The sequence below is a fragment of the Pseudopipra pipra genome, chromosome 1 (assembly GCF_036250125.1).
Source record: "Pseudopipra pipra isolate bDixPip1 chromosome 1, bDixPip1.hap1, whole genome shotgun sequence".
In the NCBI taxonomy this organism is placed as follows: Eukaryota; Metazoa; Chordata; class Aves; order Passeriformes; family Pipridae; genus Pseudopipra; species Pseudopipra pipra.
This window is the reverse complement of record NC_087549.1, coordinates 71,862,427-71,882,834: the sequence shown is the minus strand read 5'-3', so window position 1 is coordinate 71,882,834 and position 20,408 is coordinate 71,862,427. Positions and strand designations below refer to the sequence as shown.

The window sequence follows — 20,408 nt, the reverse complement described above, 5'->3', positions numbered from 1 at the left end:
GAAGTTCCGCCGGGAAGGGGCTCCAGGAATGAGTGGGCGTGTCCGCGCGTGCGCGCCAGTGGCGGGAGCACGTGGCGCGCGGCAGCTGCGCGGTCCCTCCGGCCCAACGGGAGCAGAGCGGGAGCGGCCGTGGCCGTGGCCACCCTTCCTTCCCCACGGCAGGGCTAGTGTCGCGGCTCGGCCGCCGCCTGGCCGCCATGGGCCGGCGAGCGCGGGACCGCCGGCGGCAGCAGCAGCAGCAGCAGCGGCAGGAGCGGGGCGGCGGCGGCGCCGGGGACCAGGCGGTGAGAGCCGGGCCGAGGCGGGGCGGGGTGAAGAGCGGCGGACGGGGAGCGGCGGGACCGGCGGGCTAACGGCGGCGGCGTGTTCCTTCAGGGCTGGGCCGGCGGCTACCCCGAGATCGTGAAGGAGAACGAGCTGTTCGAGCGGTACTACCAGGAGCTGGGCATCGTGCCCGCCGGCGAGTGGGACGCGTTCATGGCGGCGCTGCGGGAGCCGCTGCCCGCCACGCTGCGCATCACGGGCTACCGCAGGTAGGGCTGGGGCTGCTGCCCTGGGGACCTGCCCCGGGCACCGCGGGGGCGGGATGCTGTCCGGGAGAAGGGGTGCCTGAGCCAGCTGCTCCACTGGGACGCGTCCCTGCCCGCCGCAGGGGGGCTGGAACTAGGTGATCCTTAGGGGTCCCTTCCAATGTAAACCATCCCGTGGTTCTGTGGTTCTCCATCCGGTGTCCCTCTGCACGTCTGTCGCATGCAGCCATGCCAAAGAGATCCTCCACTGCTTGAAGGAAAAATACTTCAGGGAGCTGCAGAACCTGGAGGTGGATGGTCAAAAAGTCGAGATGCCACAGTCGCTGAGCTGGTGAGTGGTCTGGAGGCAAGTTAAGGCACCCTTCCTGACATCCAGCCTGGTGTGTTGCTCTCTTTATTCTGCTTCTGCCCTTTTCCTGTCTCTTTTCCACCAGGTATCCGGAAGAGTTAGCCTGGCACACTAACTTGAGTAGAAAAATCTTACGCAAGTCCCCACAACTGGAAAAGTTTCATCAATTTCTGGTTAGCGAGACAGAGTGTGTAAGTTTCGGATAGATCTTGATTTTTTTCTTTCATATCCTGAGCAGTGCTTTATGGAATTACATTATGAGAGAGTGAGAGTTTACCTTTTCTCTCAAAAGTTGAGTAACTCAGAAGAATCTGGATTTTATGTTGCTGTTGACTGTGATTCATCCCACAACTCTGGTGCATAACCGCAGCTACACGTTTTTCCTAAACTAATTGCAGTTTTTTTGTGGTTGTTTGGTGATGCTAAAACAAGTCCCTGTAAAACAATTAGTTGCTGTTAGAAACCAGATGTTTAAATCTGGTAAAAAGTGCATGTGTGTGCATGACAAGACTTAGCTTAAGCGATGGGAGTTTGTCACTTGGTTGAAGCCAGTTTCTCATCTCTTTTGAGCAGAAACTACATCTGTAGAATTAATACAATTGGAGTAAATATGCAATTATCAGAAAATACACTTATGTGAATACTGTGATTGCTTTTTTTGTTAAATTCTAGGAAAATTTAAACCTAGATTTGTAGTAGTGTGTTTCTGACTGCTTTCTTATTTTACTACATAGTGATTTAAAAATTTTATTGCAAAAGAAATGCATTGTTTTGTGAATAAAACCAGATTTAATTTCTTTTTTCCTTTCAAGGGAAATATCAGTCGTCAGGAGGCTGTTAGTATGATCCCACCTCTGCTGCTTAACGTTAGCCCTCATCATAAGGTAACTAGAATATAATGTGTACTAAAGCTTTTTCCCTGAAGTTAGTTTGATTAAACTACACATCACAACGGCAGTATTAATGCTGATACACAGTTCTGTTTTGTGTTGGTGTGTTTTAGGCTTTCTGCACATCAACAGCAACACTCAACTAGTGTTCATATCACAAACACAGTGAACATCTGCTTTTTCAGCTGTATGTACTACCCTGTAAGAAACACTTAGGTTTTAAGTAGTTGCATAGTCTTATTTTCAAAGTGTAAATGTGTTCAGCTGCATTTGAGTTACATATTCATGTTTCAACGTGCTTTTAAAGTAAGATGACTGTTTTTAACTTCCTGCTCTCCATCACACTGTGAACCAGATGTAATTTTCCAGATTCAAATGATAATGTTCTCTACCAGATAGATTTCACTCCTCTATGCCTTTTGAAGAAGTTGCAAATTTCTGCTCTATAAATGTGTTAGGCAAAATAATTTGGGTGAATTGAAACACAGTACTGGTGATGGCTGAACACTATAGGGTGCTAACTTTAACGGAGGTGTCTAAGGAATGCCCATGATATTTTCCAATAGCAGACTGTAGGAAAGGGGATTTCTGGTAGCAAACTTTCTATTCTAACTTCTGTGATGTTTTCATACTTTATGCTTGCTTGCAGACTAAATCTGTCAGGTGGCCTTATTCTCTTGATCTCTTAAATTAGTTAGCTAGTTGCCTTGTTACTTTAAGCAGTCATGTTGTGTTCTTTCTTAAATTTTCATGACATATCTTAAAATTTTAAGTTTTTCAAACTTCCGACATGTTTTAAAGCCTTGTTTGTAACTACTTGTTTTTATATTAACATTACCTAGCATATGTAGTGTTTCATCTTATTTTCTCCTGCTTTCACCCCAACCCAATGTATGTCACAGGACTGATGTGAGTCAAGGTCTTCTCATCTCTCTTAAGTGAATAAGGAATTGAAAGACTCAGTCCTGATGTGTCACAGGTGCATTTTCAGTTTTGTCTGGAGTTGAACAGGTAGTGAACATGTTCAGCTTAATGTAAAACACAAACTGTGGGAGTATTTTTGCACACACATTGTATATTCTAAGCTAGCAGTATACGGATTTTACATTGAATATTTAACTTGGGTGACTGTATTTCAGCAGGCATTTTCCAGAAATGAGTGTAAGATTTCACAGATTTGCTCATAAGTCAGGCTTAGAATAGATTCTTTATCCTGTCTTGTGGCAAGACAGCAAATAACTGCTGTAACAATGACAGCAACTCTTGTCATTTAGGACTTTTTCTGGTCCTTAGTGTCTTAGCTTCTGAGCTGCTTGTTATGACCAGAACTGCAGGTTACTTTTCATGCTTAACCAGCATGTTCTGTCCATCATGTCTTACGTACTGATTCCATGTTGTACAAGGATCAACTTAGTGACTGTCAAGCCTCTCCATATCTGTGTTCATTTTAAATCTATTTTTCACAATTTAGTTTTCCTCACCATCATTTTGGTGGCAAGTTTTAGAGCACGTTTAGCCTTGTATATTCTTCATTATCTTTTCATATTACCTGCAAAACTAGAAAACAATAGCATCACAACTGTTACTTTAAAGAGCACGTATGATGTCGTTGTACTGAGTGCGTTTCATGATGTGTTAGCACTTTACCATGTGCTCTTTGGAGCTCTCTTTGCTTTTCTCTGGGGGCTGTCTTCTAGTTTAGTCTTGTTCATGCCAGGGTCTTGCATGAGGATCTGAGCAGATCCCTTCCCATCCTTTATTCTGTTGTATGATTTCATCTAATTTTTAACAGAGCCAAAGATCCGGGAGATAGACGTGTTTCTGAAAATCTGTAACTAGGCAAGAGGAAAGACTCTAAGCTTCCTTACTTAAGAGAACAGTATTAAATATCAATTGATTTGCTGTGAAAGTGACTACAAATGACTTGATCACAAGCCAAGTTCCTGATGAACCAGGAAGGAGAAATACACTAGAATTTAGGTGTTCATGTCTGTTGATGTTGGTGCTGTTCTGTTCAGCTGCCTCAGGGCAGCTCCCAAGTGCTTCTTCAAGAAAGAGAAACAAGAGATTATGCTGCCTTGATTTTTTGCATTAAAATGCAAATGTGTGGGGAGGGATAGCAACTCATTTTTATAAAATATGTATAATCAGCTGTCTCTGATTGATTTACTAATAGTTTAAAGAAGAGTACTACTTGCTCTTGATTGTAACTTTGCTCTCAATATGTGTGTGTATATGAAAAGTGCAAGTTAACTTCAGTTGGAATTGCTAGTAAAAGGACCATACCCCTGTATCTGTGTTCAGGTTCGTCTTTCAAATTCTATTTCATCTGATGTATTTGTTCCCTAGAATGTAAAGTCCTTTTTATGTTTTAGACTCTCAAAGGTAAAACATACAAAGATCAGGACTGTACTTTGTTTTCAAATTGGTGTTCAGAACAATCAATTCTCTATGTGCAAAAATACTTAGTTTAAACAAGAACAGATAGTAAATTTCTCGAGTACTTGAAAAATACAAAACAGGACTTTTTTTAACTTTCTGGTGTTTGTAGATTCTAGATATGTGTGCTGCACCTGGATCTAAGACGGCACAACTCATTGAAATGTTGCATGCAGACATGAATGTTCCTTTTCCCAGTAAGTCTGGAAAACTACTAAAAACTTTTGTGACTTGGAATTTCTACTTTTTCTTGTAAAAGATAAAGGTTCCCCACCTTTGCTTTGAAACTTCATGGCTTCCTTGACGTGAAGGAGAGAGATGAGTTATATATTTGTGTGTATATGTATATATATATATATATATATATCTGTCTTTGCAGTTTAGAGTACAGCACCTGTGATTAGAGCTTAATTCTTGTATATAAATGAGATTTACCTAGTAGATGATGGCCCATGAGCCCCTGTGGTTTAGCGATATCCTGCAAACACTGAATTAAGCTGTTTTAGACTTAAAGTAGTTGTGATATTTATCTTCTTTGTAAGTTTCAGGATCTTTACTCTTGGTTAGATGCTCACAGAAAATACTGTCCACTGAAATATAAAGTTGTGGGAGTGTGTGGATTCTTTCTGCATTCTACTGAAACTTTGCTGATGTAGAGATTGGTGATAGTGGGGGTTTTCTCTGTTACAGGGCTTTTACTTTGAAAAGTTGAAGAGCCTTTGTCTGTGTCTTACTGCTGCTAGATGGAAGCTAGAACTCTTGAGACTATGGCACATCAGTTAAACTTCAACATACCTTTAAGTTGTTTTATGCTCAGTAAGGGCTTCTCTATTCATGAGCAGCCTTTTAAGTAAAAATCTCTACTGAAAGGTTTATACAGCTTTGAACATAAGGCAATAAACTATGTGAAATTACTTAGATGTTGAATAGTAAAGCATCTTCCCACTGTTTTATGTTCCAGAGGGTTTCGTAATTGCTAATGATGTCGACAACAAGCGCTGCTATTTGCTGGTTCATCAGGCTAAGAGATTAAACAGTCCATGCATCATGGTGGTAAATCATGATGCCTCCAGCATTCCTAACCTACAAATAGATGTTGATGGAAGAAAAGAGATCCTCTTCTATGACAGGATTTTATGTGATGTCCCCTGCAGGTATCTGGCATGTAAACTTGAATACATGAATGTTACTGCACTAAGTGCCGTGCTAAGTTTTCTTGTGTTACCGAATCATGCTTTTTGAGTTATGATTTATAGTAACTTCCAAAACAAGCAAATGCCTTAAGTTGTCTTAGATGTGAGGATACTGAATCAAGGTGAACTTTTTTCATTCCAAATGGTCCTTAAATATGGTCAGTTAAAGGGCTTCAAATTTTGAACTTAAACTCAGGATACTGACATACGAAGACAGTGAGGAAACAAAGAATACAGTGTTAGAAAACTAGGTAACGTGAGAGGACTGTAAAAATTATTCTGCTATAAATGACTTGGATATGAAAAGAGTTTTACACACAAATAATACAAATCTATTCAACCTCTGTTGCAGTGGAGATGGAACCATGAGGAAAAACATTGATGTATGGAAGAAGTGGACAACACAAAACAGTTTGCAGCTCCACGGGTAAAAATGCTTATTTTACACATCTGCACTTCTTTCATTTCTCTCTCCCTGCCTTTCCCTGTATCTTCAACATCTGCATGCATTCACATGTTAATATATGACAAAGCAGAGACAAAGAAGACTGACTTTTCTCTCAAATCAAGAGCTTATGTGCTATTCAGAGGAAGTGTAGGGTTTTGGATGTGAATGGAGGATGTGAATCCAAATTGCTTGTATTCTTATGAATATCTGACATATTAGTGTTTATTGAATTGATTTAGACAGGGTAGCTAACAGAAGAAATCATTTGGTTGGGATTCTTAGCGTTCCAAATACTCTTGGAAAATACAATAACTTGTAAAATTTGCTAGTAATATTTTAAAGTCTTTAGGATAGTAGACATCATACATAAAGAATTTCAGTTACCTGAGATTGATTTATGTTAACTGATGATGAATGAGTACTTAGGCTAGTGCAGGCACATGATAAAATGCAGATTGAAACACAGATGACAAAGCTTAGAACGCTTCACTGTGTATTTTTAACACACTGGGGGTGCCATTGATTACTGTGACTCAGCTGACCTATTACTGCTTGGTAATTCATTCATAGTTGCAGATTTTCTTTTAGTTGTAAGTGTGGAGGTAGGGGTCTAAGCTGTCATCTAGCTCAATGATACCTTTCTCAGAAGGCCATTGCTACCTAAGATGTGTTGTTCATAACATTTGTAATAGTCAGGTTACTGCTCATTTTAACTCTGAATTTCTGAGAAGAGTCATGTTTTAGGGTGTTATTTTTCTAGTGTTGAGTACTTGATAATAAACTTGATGGGGCACTGGAAAGAACGAAATACAGAATGCTATGTTAAAAGCTACCCTGGATCACTGTTTATGTTTGACCTAATTGCTGTTCTAATTTAATAGGTGTAATTGTGAGTGTGTCTGCAGTATAGACTGCACTAAGCTGATAAAGTTTGAAACTGACTTTAATTTGTGTACTGGTGGCAGCTGTGGAACTCCCTAAGTACTGGCTTAGTCCATGGAGAGTTGTATGTCTGCAGTATAGCTTCTTTCGGGTTCCTGAATGACAGCTGGCTAGACCAAAAGTGTTCTGTTAGATTGCAGCTGAGAATTGCAACCCGTGGTGTTGAACAGCTGGCAGAAGGTGGGAGAATGGTGTATTCTACGTGTTCATTGAATCCTATCGAAAATGAAGCTGTGATCGCATCTCTGCTGGAAAAAAGTCAAGGTGAGAATGTGAGTTTGGTGGAGTACGGAACTTTTTTTTTTCCCCTCAGCCCGAAAAAAGATATGTGTGTTATGGTACTAGTGATAAGCTTAGCGTGGGTAATATGCTTCTAGTTTGCATCCTTTGACCCACATTTTGACATGATTGAAATTTTAATGTCTTTAAATTCATGGGGTTTTTTTACATTTTTGACTTATATATGATGGCCTAGGTAACAAAAGGTGGAAAAATTGAGACTGACTGAGAAACTACACTGCATTACTTTGCGATAGTAGAGTTTAGTAGCCCATTTAGTAGCTGGTGGATCCTGTTTTTTCTGAATCAGTAAGTTGAAATTTGGAGATATCTAATGAAATTTGGCATGAAAATTTCCGCTGACTTTGTGTTAAATTGAGCCTTTTACAGAGCAGAAGCAGCTGTATTGCTTCTGGACCTGAGCTTATTCTGGAAGTTGATAACCTGTTTTGTGTAACGTCAGTATTCTGGCCAGTCAGTATTCTGGCCCCAAACTGTGCATGGAATTTAATTGTCTCAGAAACAGCAGTTTAGCTAAAGTGCTTGCAGATTAATTAGGAACTGACTATTTAATTTCCACTCAAATGACATTTTTATTTAGAGGTAGTTTCTTTGGTAGGCACGGATGTGTTTCCAGTATATTATATTAGGCTTGGCTTATTGAAGGTTGTAGTAAGCCAGTGTTAAATTTAACGACTAGTTTGGATAGGGACATGAAGCAGTATGGATGTTAACAGAGGCCAGCAATTGCAGTATCTGGGGCAAATTCAGTACTTGGAAGGAAAGATCTCGACTGGCTGTTCAATTAAGATCTAGTCTTGGCCCAGTGGAGGTATTTCGAAGTGTACCTGGAGGCTATGATGTGTCCCTACAAGTGAATGTTACCCTTGGAACTTGAACATAGGTGTAGCTAAAGAAGGGTGAGGTAGTGCAGTGGTCTGCAAGGGGCACTGGACCTCAAGAATTCACTCAGGTCAGTCCAGAAGATTGTTGGTGCTTTCTAAAGCAGTGTTAACTGCTATGTGTAGAACAGATGAGTCTGCTTTCCCCTTACGGCTGAGGGAGTAAGGAAAGGGCACTTTTGTGCCCTTCCACCGTTTGGAAACTAATGGAAATTGTGCTACTTCTAATGGACTCTTTAGTGCCTTATCAATCTAATGTAGTCTTGAGGCATCAGCTGAAGTCATGCTGTAGAGGGACAGGACTACTCAAAGGACGGATGCAAATATCAAGCTTAATCACATTTGAAATGTCACCTTTGAATTTGTCTATGAATTCACATATCACTTTTTCATTTATTTAAAAGACTTGCTTAAATGTCACTGTAAGAGTCAATGGTTAGTCATGTAGAAGTGGTTGATAAATTGTGTTCGGCGTGAGGAAAAAGCCTACCTGACTGTTAAAAACTTAAGTATTCAGAATCACAAAAAAGAAGTGTTATTCATCTCTTGAGAGATCACCTTTTTAAACAGGGAATTTTTATATCATTCTTTCTGGACTTGGGGCAGTTTAAACCTTTAATTCAGTAGATTAAGTTATACTCTAATATCTCTTGTAGTAATTTGACATATTTTAGACACATAGTCTTTTGTCCTATTAATTTGATAGTACTTACCTTACTGTTAAACAGTTTTTGGAATTTTCCTTTCAATTTAAAAAATAATAAATTCTCTTTCCTTTCACACTGGAATATATTGAGATGTTAAGTCCATAAAATGAGAACATAGCAGGCCTTTTAGAAGGCTTTGTTATCCCAAGAGTTATTCCCTGAAAAATACTTAAACAGTATGGTAAATTGAAATACTAAGTAAATGAGAATAAAAACTTAGATGATCGCTTTGCCTAGAACACTGTTATTTAACGATAGAAGTCATAGAGCACTACTCTATGCAGTTGCTACAAAAAGTATTGAACCATTATATTTTGGTTAATTTATAAATTGCAAACTTATATGGTTATTATTAACAGTTCTTACCATCTTTGTTAATTTACGTGGTAGTAGCTGTATATCATTTTGTTTCTTGAAAGTTTTAAAAAGCAGTGTTCTTAAAATGGTCTTAAAACTTGAAGGAAAACTATTTTTATAAAAGTTAATTAGCAACACAACTCTTCAATTCTATTTTCAAGACCATTTATATTCTTGGGATTTCAGGTGCCTTAGAACTTGCTGATGTCTCTTCCGAGTTACCAGGCTTGAAGAGGATGCCAGGAATTACAAAATGGAAGGTACTTAAACTGATAGTTTTTTGAAGTTCTTGGTCTGTGGTAGAGTGCTAAGTTAGGGAAATTTTGAAGTGTAACATTTTACAATGTTAAGTTGAGCTGGATTAATGCCAGTGATTTGATGTTTAGGGGAGAGAGCTAAAAGTCTTTCTGATAGTAAGTTCTTGTCTCTTCGTCTGCTATTCTCTTACCTCTACCTTTCTTTGATCTCTCTCCTATACTTTAGTGTTATAATTCCCTTTCCTGTTGTGTGCATGTGGCCTGTAGATGGCAATATAATTTCATCCGCTTTTAAAGTTATCCATCCTCCTCGGTCTTTGGAGTCTGTGAATGTTAGATTCTGCAGTTCTTCAGCTGGTCCATTTGAATAATTTGGAAGTAAAACCTGTGAAACGCTTTTTGGAAATTAGCTATAAAGCCTGCAGTGATGTGACTAATCCTAAAATATTAATAGAATCCTGTATTTTTTTCCATGTCTTGTGTGACTTCAGGTCTGGAAACAGACTAGTAGGGAAGGGCAAAAAAGCCCGAAGCTGTTTCAGCTTCCTGTTAAGAGTATACTCAAGAAGAGTAGAAGGCCATCCTGGCAGTAGGGAAAGAAACTGATTAAATTTTAGTTACGAGTGTATGCCTTTGCAGTGCCATTGCTTGTTCTGTCTTACCATCTCACTAGTCTCTTGCAATGGCAGGCTGCAAGTTTATGGCTGTGTGCAGACTAATGAACAAGATACGTGGAATAAAGATTTGCTTATGTTCTGCCGTTGTAAATCCAGCTGAGAAACTAGCTGATTTCCTTCTTCTTACAATTCCAAAAGTTTATACTATGCTTGTACCTGAAGAATAAATGTAAAATGCATAACTGTGGCTCTGTAATCTTAATTTTACCTTTTTTTTTTGGTTCTATGTAAAGCTACTATATATATGTGTTTATATATATAATGATCACTAAGAGTATATTGTATTCCCTGTTGCATTTATTTCTCTGCAGTTAAAATATAAATCTCCTAAGAGTATTTTAGAAACTAGGCTAATAAAATCTGTTGAAAGTTTGCAAGACTTTCTTCAGTCCTTATTTGCTTCTACTGTATTTTTGCAGGCCTTATTGGCTAGCTTGTCATCGAATGTATTTTCTTGCTTTGGTACTGTTTTTACTTTTATTACTGCTGTTCTTTTATTCCCTGGTGAAACATCTGTTCACTTGGGAGCTCTGTGACTGATTACATGGAATATTCTTGAGCATCAGTTGACTGTAAATCTCTGGAAACAGCAACACAGAAATAAGGTTTTGTTCGAGGGACACTTAGGTGCTTAGAAGTAGCAATCAGTACTCTCTCCTGAAGCCAGATAAGTGAACTCCAGTGAATTATTTCAGTCTTGAAAGAAGAGACCTTTTTAACTCCAGATCTGATAATCTACAGCACTTTCGCTCCTTGTTCTACCCTAGCACGTGGCTAGTAAAATGTGCAGTAGAGTTCAGTGTGTTCTTTGGTGCTTTCTCATTCTACCAGTCACACCAGTCTACCAGTTAGGCTGATAAACCAAAACTGAACAGTGCAGGGCTGTTGGGCAGTTATTCTGGTAAATCCAGAATAGTTCTAGACTTGTCTGGACTACAGTTATTTATCAGTCCCATTGTTTGTTTTTTCTCAAGCTTCAGTTGTGACTTCCAAAGAAGTACAGTCTGTCTTGTCTCCATCTAGGACTATGACATGTAGCATATTTTGGCTTGAAATAATAATTCTGGAAGTGCAGTAATTTCTATTTCAAGAATGTGCAAATGCACAATATTTTATGATCAGATATGATCTAATCAGTGGCTGAGAAATGCCATACTTCATGATGCTGAAATCTGTGTTCTAAAGTTCTTAGGGAAATGGTAATCTAGATAAATATTACATTTCTGCTTCCAGTAGAACACTAATTTAAACTTTCTTAAACTTTCAAGACAATCACAGTGGGATGTATGAAACCACTTCATCATACTTGCCAGTCCTGAAGTCACCATCTCTGCAACTTCTTTATTTTATTTTGTTGCCTTAATGACAAAAATGGGCCTTGGTTTCAGATATTAACTTTATGCATTTGCCCCACATGTACCCAGATGTGACCTTCCTTACAGCCAATACAAAACCAGGCATCTAGAGCTCTGAAGTGAGATTTTCCGACTCATTTTTTCACTTTGGTTTTCTTTCTTAAAGAGCATTCAGAATGCCTTCCTACAAGATTTGTGGCTCTAACCTTCTGCTTGTATCTCAACAGTCCATCAAAAGCTTTGACTTCTAGCCAGAATGAGGTGATGTTAGGCCTACACAGTGTAAAAGTGGATTTACAGATGTGTTCTGAGTTCTGGGTAAAGTAACAGATACTAGAAAATTAATGAGAGACATGGTTCTTCAGCAGCTTTCCTTGAAAACATCTCTATCAATGACCTATGCATGCCTGTGTCATGGGGCTCTATGATTACCAAGCTGTTGTATTGCACTCTTGCATCTTTCTTACATAATGAAATTGGGATTCCTCAGTTCTAATCTCTACTGGACAGCAGTAGTCCTTTTCTATACCAGAAAATAATTTCTCTTTTTGGCATCGAAACCTTGGTTTGGAAGTATTATAATTAAAATTTATAAAATGGTGACCTATGTTCTTTACAGTATTTATACTTCTTCCTTTGAAGGTAATGCTGAAAGATGGACAGTGGTTTGAAGAGTGGAAAGATGTGCCTTCAAATAGACAAACACAAATACGTCCCACTATGTTTCCAGTAAAAGATGAAGAGAAGCTAAAGGCAATGAATCTAGAGCGTTGGTAAGTTTTCCCAGAGTAGATCTTATGAGGATTTGATGATTAATATGTATGATGGTGGGCAAATTATAATTAGGTCGGATTAGGAATGTATTGCAGTATAGACCTGTTTGAATAGGTCTGAGTATATTTTGATTGCTTCCTATGTAATGGCAGTAGACTATATAAAGTCCAGTGAATTCAGAGAAATTATTGCATGTTGCTTCTGAGGAATAACTACTCACACAAAAAGGTCTAATTCTTTGCATCCAGTAGAGATGCATAGCCAAAATTACTGGAAAAGTATGTAAAACTTCAGCATTTTAACAGTGTGACTTACTTGCTATGAAAGGCTTTCCATAGCTATTCTAAAAATATTGTTTAGAAATGAGTCATTAAAGCTCGGATGTGAACTGTGAAATGAATGTGTTGCACTGATGCAAGTAATTTTGCCAGAATGCTCTACTTTAGATCCTGTTTCTAGTTTGATAAATTAAATCTGCACCATCCTACTAGGAATACTTAGCCTATCCTGAAAATGATTATAAATGTGACACTTCTAGTATTTTGTGAGAGCCTGAATGCAGATATGAATACACTGCAACATTTTTTTTCTTTTCTCTCTAGTCTTAGGATATTGCCACATCACCAGAACACAGGCGGTTTCTTCGTGGCTGTGTTAATAAAAAAGTCTCCCATGCCATGGAATAAACGTCAGCCTAAGGTAACTTTTTCTAAAACATCTAAAATGTTAATTATTAATAATGTATCAGATTTTTTTTTAAATATTACACGTAATAGAAAACATACTATAACTATTTTGTATCTGCCTTTCAGTAATAGCTTAGTGTGTCAGTTAAAAATAAATTCCTAAATCCCTTAAGTACTTTAAAGAAAATGACAACTTCTAAAATAGATAAAAAAGAGAGGAGATTTTGAAATTATAGTAAAATAGTAAGATAAAACTTGAACCTAAAATTAAGACTTTGAAAGAATTACAGAAGCAGATTATATTAGGTTGCTAAAGCTGTCAGTTCCTTCAGTGTGTGTGGTCCCCCTGCTGAAGGCTTTTTTCTGCTGTGTTGTAAGCTGATTCTGATTTCAGTTTATCTTACTCTGTGGCTGGTTGCTCAGGGGTGATTCACTAACAGATTAGTCTAGCAGATCAGCAGCAGGGGGAGTGGATGTAAAACTGTTAGGAGCAGCAGCTTCAGCCATCTGACTTTAATCCATTTGTTGTCAATTGTCTTTAAAATCCTGTCAACAGGATTTTAAGTTGGTGTAATTTATTTGATCTCTTAGATTGTCACGTCTATGAGAAAAACGTCTTGTGTGAATAAGCTCCTTTAGATGTTTTGTTCATTTGATTTGCTTAATTAGAACAGCTTATGAGTAAAATGTATGTGGCAATAGGGAAGAAGCATTTATTCAGAAGCGTCATCTAAGTAGTTTATTCTGTTCTAAGTTGAACATTGTAGCACTCTCCTGGAAGGTGTGCAGCAGCAGGATACATGTGTCACTTTGAGTGCTAGAAGGAAAACAGCAGAGCCTGTCTTAAAGTAGTCTTCTCTGAGTGCTTGAACGTGATTTTGTAAATGGTACAAAAATAGCTTTCTTGGACAGTTGGTACGAAACTGTCCAGATCAGTACTAGAGGTAAATGCAATTTATATAGTGGTATCTTGATCTAGTAATCAGATTAACTCTCTGAATGGATCTGTTTAAGCACTTGCATACAAATTGAGAAGAATTAAGCACACGCAAAGAGAGAACATAGGTGCCTTCTGTTACAAGTTAGATTCTACTTTGCTTTGTTGAAAATAATTTAATCTGAAATAGGTTCATCAGAAGTTACCACAAAGAACAGGAGATACTGAAGTGACAGCAACTAATTCAGATAATGGTTCTGACTGTATTACTGAAGAACCAATACTTGCTGAAAATGAAGAGTCTAAGAAAATGGAAGGATTGCAGAATTTGGACACTGAGCAAAGCAAAAAGGAAGGAGTATGTGGGTAAGTATTTGTCCTGTGACAGCTTTGTAATTGCTGAGTATTCTATAGTTCTTTTGTTACTGGACTCATTTAGAAGTCGATCAAGAAGAATTAATGAATTCATTCAGTTGTCCTGCATTTCCGTGTTTTCTGTCTTGTATTTTAGCAAGTTTGGAAACTAACCAGATTTCTTATTAACATTTGCAAAGTCTGTTAGTACTTTCCTCTCTGTTAAGGAAAAAAAAACTTTCAGAACTTAATATTTGGAAGATCTTATTGTCTTCACAATCACTGTCAGAAATCTCTGTTTACTTGTTTTTGTGGTTTCTGTTTTAAAGCACTTCTTTCACATCCTCATTTTAAAAGGTTGTATTGTGGGTAGTGTTGTCCTAGTGAAGCATGGGAAAATGCCCATATTCTAATTGGCATACTGTTGTTACCACAAAGCAAGTGTTGACTAAATGAACTGAATATACTGATTTGAAGCCAAGTACTTTTACTAAAATTGACAGTGTAATGTTTTTTCTTTTTAGACCACCACCATCTAAAAAAATGAAGTTGTTTGGTTTTAAAGAAGACCCTTTTGTCTTTCTCCCTGAAGATGATCCACTGTTCCTTCCTATCCAGTAAGAAAAAAATGTTTCTGGTTTGGCAGTAAGATTCCTAGTAATTTGGGAATATTAGTAGTTCAGTTCATCACAAAAGATGGGTCTGGTTGATCATGTGTAAAGATTTTTGCCTAATTTTACATCAGGGGCTCCTCTCCTCAACATTTAAACACTTCTTAAATGAAAATAACCAACTGGAGTTTGCATTGGAAATTTTCAAGTGTATCTTGGTGTCTATGACAGCTTGTCTTTTCTGATGTCATACAGCTTAGAAAGTCTAATCTTTGTGTTCTGGAACCAAAGTGCTAAGTGTTTGCAGAGATAGCCAGAGGAAGTGGGCTAACCCGTGCATTTTGAGTATGTGATTTCATTGCTCAGTTAATCAAAGCAAGCATTATGGCTACAGGAAGTTTTATGCATTGGACCCATCATTTCCTAAGATGAATTTACTGACTCGAACTCAAGAAGGAAAGAAGAGACAGCTGTACATGGTTTCTAAGGAGCTAAGGAATGTGCTTCTGAACAACAGTGAGAAGATGAAGGTACGGTTCATCTCCAGGTTTTCACAAGGGAGGTTATAAGCATTAGTGGGTATCTCCTTGAACTTTATCGCCAAGCTTGCTGTTTATATAGAGCACTAGCCCTCTTGACAGGCTTTGTTTTAGTCTGGATTAGTGTTTTCTTCTCCATCCCTCCTCTATTAGAGGTGAAGATTTGACTCTGAGAGGTAAATAACAGCCTTCAGGATTAAAATCGGTAAATTTTTGGTGAATGAAAGGGAACTTTAAAGTAAAGAGAGGGAATATATAACTGCTCTGTGTGTACCATTATGTACTGTATTTTTATGCAGTCTTCAGGTAAACTTCACAAGTTTACATTGATGCTGTTGTATTTATGAGCCCCTTAATTATAAAATTATTAAGAGCTCTGAAAGCCTACCAAAAATAAGATACCTTCAGGGGAATTATTAGCTGGCTGCGTTATATGAGGACACTGTTTTAAAGTACTTTCAACAACTGAAACATTTTGAAAGGTTGTTAAGCTGAATGATTATGGAATAATAAATTTTTGTGAATTAGAGGGGAAAAAATGTTTTTATAGGATTCCCTACGGTAAATGTCTTGCAAATGCTAAAGACTTGTCTTTCAAGTCATTGAGTGATTTAAGTTGGAATGAGGTCATCTAGTCCAGCTTCCTTCTTGCATCAAAGAGAGCTGACTTCAAAGCTAGATTAGATGCAGTCTGGGTCCAGTCAGATCTTGAAAATTGCTGAGGATATTCAGTACATCTTTACAACAGATCGTTAAGATGGATAAATAATTATTCTTTTATCCCCCATGCAGGAAATGGCTACATAATTGACAAAATTTTAAGAAATTGGTGCACTGCATCGAGTAGTGAGACTTTGAGTACCACAAAGGATATAGTGTCCTAATATTAATGCCATGTACATTTTTTATTGTCCTTGCTTGACTTTCCGAAAATCACACAGAAAATTCTTACTCAAACTAAAATAAAAATTAGATATTAATAGTTCGTTGCCCTAATTTTAAAACTGCCACTTCCTCACACTGTTCAGTTTTCAATATGGAAAGGAGTAAAAGGTGTTTTGTGTTGATAGGGCACTACATTTCTGTAGTGGGAGATCCTTTTTCCCTTGGATGAATTTTCACATTAATTCAGCGTCCAATGCGAATGAACAAACATTACAGCAGAATTATCCCTTCTTCCTCCTTTTAGTCAAACAGTTGATGAAAAACATAGTTCAGAGTGGTAATTTAGAATTTATGCTCCTTAATGATGCTTATTGGCCTTGCTGTTTGCAGGTTATTAACACAGGGATAAAAGTCTGGTCTCGCAACAGTGATGGTGAACAGTTTGGATGTGCATTCCGATTAGCACAAGAGGTAATTACGTAGCGTTGTATTTTCCGAGGAGATATTTTGGTTTCCTCTAGAGCCTATAACACAGCTGGCATTAACTTTGTCAGATTAGTGACAATTTGCATTTTCAGTATGGTTTAAAATGTGAAAATTGTTTTCTAATATTAGGTAAAGGACATACTATTTTTAACGCTTTTCCTTCACAAAGTAAAAGTTGCATTTTGAAATAATTGTATTTATTTATTATTAAACAGGGAATTTATACTCTGTACCCATTCATTAATGCGAGGATTATAAGTGTTTGCATAGAAGATGTTAAAATTCTGCTAACCCAGGAAAATCCATTCTTAACTAAATTTAGCAGTGAAACACAGAAGAAAGTCAAAGACATGGGTAAGTCTTCTAATTTGTTTTGTGACAAAATTATTTTTATACATTACACAGAGGACTGTGAAAATCCTGTGACGTAAACTGTGTTTGCTAAAAATTTTGACTAAATTTATCTTGAATATACTTGTTAGGTAAGTAAGCATTACTGAAACCTAGTGCGCTACTAGAAATTTCAGTCCTTTTTGGTTGCAGCCTTTAAGATTTATGAGCTTCAGAGAACAGAAGAGTTGCCAGACTTGTGACTTCTGTGAAGCAGTGCCGTGAGGCTGCATTTAAAATATCTGATGAACAAAGATTTTGTATACGCTTCTGATCTTTGTGCCTGTTAATGCTCCAGCTGAAACTTTGTCATCTGCAGTTGCATGTCACGATCTTATGTATCAAATATAGTTATTCAGATTCTGTTTTGTTAAATATGAGCAGTAATGTCTACTCGTATTAAATTTTTATTTCCTCTTCACTAGATGCTTGGAAGAAATGAAGATGAGTTTTCAGCCTTTTATTTATGTTGTTTTATTTTCAACTCATTGCTGATCCTTGTTCTTCAGTATTTGATGAGACAAAATGGGATGAAAAATTTTTCTAAAGTTTGAGCTGGCATACTCTTATGTTCATTTTAATTAAGTAGAAGTTCCTTGCTAGGTTCACTGAGTAAATTAATCCATTGTGTGGGTTTTGTATTTTAATTTGTTTGTTTGGCATTTGGAGGAGACAGGGTTGGCAGTTGCTTCTGTAACTATAGAAATACTTTGGTCTGAAAAAAGGGAATAAAACCTGGTATTGTCTATAGTTCAGTGTATTGATGTACATAACTGCTAGCCATCTCATGCTGTGTGACTGTCTGAAAACTTGTTTTCTTGAACATTTTCAGATGACAATCACTTAACATTGTACCAAGTAACACACGTTTTGTTTTTGTTTTCCCCACCCCCCCTCCCTGCAGCAATGGGAAGTGTAGTTCTGAAGTATGACCCAAACCCTGAGTAAGTAGATGTGTTGCTTTCCACTTATGCACTTTAAAGACTTGCACAAGAATTTATTCTCACTCAGCAAAAACAGAAGTAGAGGCATAGAGATGCAATGAGGTCAACAGTAAAGCCAGATAGGATACAGAGACTGACAGAGAAGCTGTCTTGCCTGTGTATTCTTAAAACAAGTGTACTATGTAGCTTTATAAAGGAGACTTGATAGTTCTGCCAGGCATCCACAGTGCACTGCATGTGATTTATTTGTTTGATTCCCTGTAAAGTCCAGCACTGGAATGGAAAATATTACTTTTCATTGTTTCTTTGTGTGGACAAAGTATCTTTTGTGGACAAAACTCTTGAGAACTTCTTAAATGTAAACTTTCATCTTGCTTGTATTAGTTCTGAAACCAGAGCCAGAAAATTATTTTGTTTGAGAAATTTAATAGCATTGAGCTGGTTTTTTATTTTTTTTTTGTCTTGTGCACTTATTTATTGGGGTATGGCTATAAAATGATGTTTTGAAGATTAACTTTCTCATAATTGACTGAAGGTAACTGCTTGTTTGTAGAAAACCTGATGATCTTCAGTGTCCAATAGTGCTGTGTGGTTGGCAAGGCAAGACGTCACTCCGTGCCTTTGTGCCCAAGAATGAGAGACTTCATTACCTGAGGATGATGGGAGTTGAAGTGTTTAAAGCAAAGAAGAAAGAGGAGGAATTGGAAAACAAAACTGAGGAAGAAGTTCAACATAAGCTGGCGCAAACAGAGGACGGAATGGATGTGGAAGATAAAGAACACGATTTAGTCACAAAAATGGAAGCAGAAATAGGTGAAGAATCTTCCCAGAGTCCTGTGGAAAGCAGTGCTATGGAAACAGAAAATAAAACTGAGGATTTAGATCAATCCAGTAAAAATGCCACCACTCACATAAGCAAGGAAAGCAAAGGCACGGATACAAGTACTGTGAAAGATTAGATTTCTTTTGTATTGCTTGGCAGCTTCCACGAGGCTCATATACAACTTTTGCTTTTAGCATGAAACTGTATTTTAAAATTTCGGTTGGAATGGGATGTTCCTCTTTTGAAGTTTCACCTATTTTATATTTTAAACGAAAGCTGTAAAGAGATTTCGAGCGTGTCTTCTTTTTACCATTTTAAACTCCCTATTAGTGGTGGGTTTGCGTGTCTGTTGCTGGCAAAGGACCAGCACCAGTAAAATCTAAAGCCCATATTTTAAATGGAACAAATGGACTGCCTGTGTAACTAGTCAATTCCTTCAGGAGAAAAGCCTGGAATTTCATTCAAAGTACATAAGTTCCAAAAAAAATTATTACCCCACCTACACCCAATCTGATTACTACTTCTGCAGGTTCTTTAATGGATAAGAGAATCAGCATGAGTATGCATACAAATGTGCATGTGGCATATCTGGCTACTAGTCTGGTTAACAGTTGTTCAAAACAAAACCATATACGGCATCCTGGAAAAAAAAAAGCAGAATGCATTTTACTGGAGACTGATGTCTGAGATTCTTCTTCAGAGTGATTAATTGCTTGACAGACACAACTAGTAAATGTCGTTAACTAGATCTTTAGGTGTGCTGAACATGCCTTGAACTCCTCTCTTGAAATGTGCCTGGTAAGAATCTGTGACCACCCTCCGGATCTACTGGGGGTCATCTGTTTCTCTGTCAGTTTTTCAAGTGAGAGTCATATCTACTTTTTCCAAGATACTTGTTTACAGCTGAAGTAATAGTTAAAAAAAAGTGTGGTGGTATATATGTTGTATAGTAGATATTTACAAGAGGTTATGTAGGTTCAAAAGGTTAATTACTTAATCTGACTTGGAAAAAAAAAAGGTTGGCTACCTCAGAATCTTCAAATATAAATTCCATCCTTTGTGGATTAGTTTCAGCGGTACTCTCTGCTTGTATCAAGTTGACCTGAAAGGAAAGTGACCAGTGGTACAAGGTACTATCCTCCTCTAGAGCCATCGTGATGCAAATACTCGTTTTGCTTGTCAAAATGAATTTTACCATGTGTAGTTTTACTGATGGAGTCGTAATGTGGCTTAGACACATTTGCTGTACCTTGCTACAACAGACTTTCTGATGCTTGCCCTTGAACTACTTCATCAAAGGGAGTATTCTTGAGGGACAGACATAAAAGTGAAATAATGCTGTGTCCTCTGATGAGATATTAGTCTCATGCAGTGAAGAACCATTGGCAGGACTCATTTTCCTCATGAGAGTCCATAAAATAGGTTAATAAAAAATGAGTTCTTGCCCTTGTATTTTGCTAAGGTTTGAGTTTGTTCTTTGAATTGGGAACTGTGATGGGCCAGGTTCTTTTTGGGCAGCTCCTTAGGCTGAAGAGCAGCATAGCGGAATTTTCTTTTGAATGGATGTGTATGTAAAGTATAATTTTTAACTCTTAAAGTATATGAGGAAAAAATTCTAGCAACTTTTAACTTCAAGCATGAAACATTTTTGTAT

The 20,408-nt window shown here is 37.7% G+C and overlaps 1 protein-coding gene across 1 annotated transcript; it reads left to right on the top strand.

The window, feature by feature from the left end:
• Positions 1 to 51: 51 nt before the first annotated feature.
• On the top strand, positions 52 to 20,206 carry NSUN2 (NOP2/Sun RNA methyltransferase 2). Its single transcript, XM_064660946.1, has 19 exons — positions 52 to 284; positions 376 to 533; positions 757 to 861; positions 965 to 1,070; positions 1,692 to 1,763; positions 4,321 to 4,405; positions 5,170 to 5,362; positions 5,754 to 5,828; positions 6,925 to 7,055; positions 9,223 to 9,296; positions 11,968 to 12,098; positions 12,702 to 12,798; positions 13,913 to 14,088; positions 14,601 to 14,693; positions 15,082 to 15,217; positions 16,502 to 16,582; positions 16,813 to 16,951; positions 17,892 to 17,931; positions 18,485 to 20,206. Exons 1-19 carry the CDS (start codon positions 198 to 200, stop codon positions 18,888 to 18,890), a joined length of 2,385 nt encoding a protein of 794 aa, XP_064517016.1. The 5' UTR covers positions 52 to 197; the 3' UTR covers positions 18,891 to 20,206.
• Positions 20,207 to 20,408: the final 202 nt, after the last annotated feature.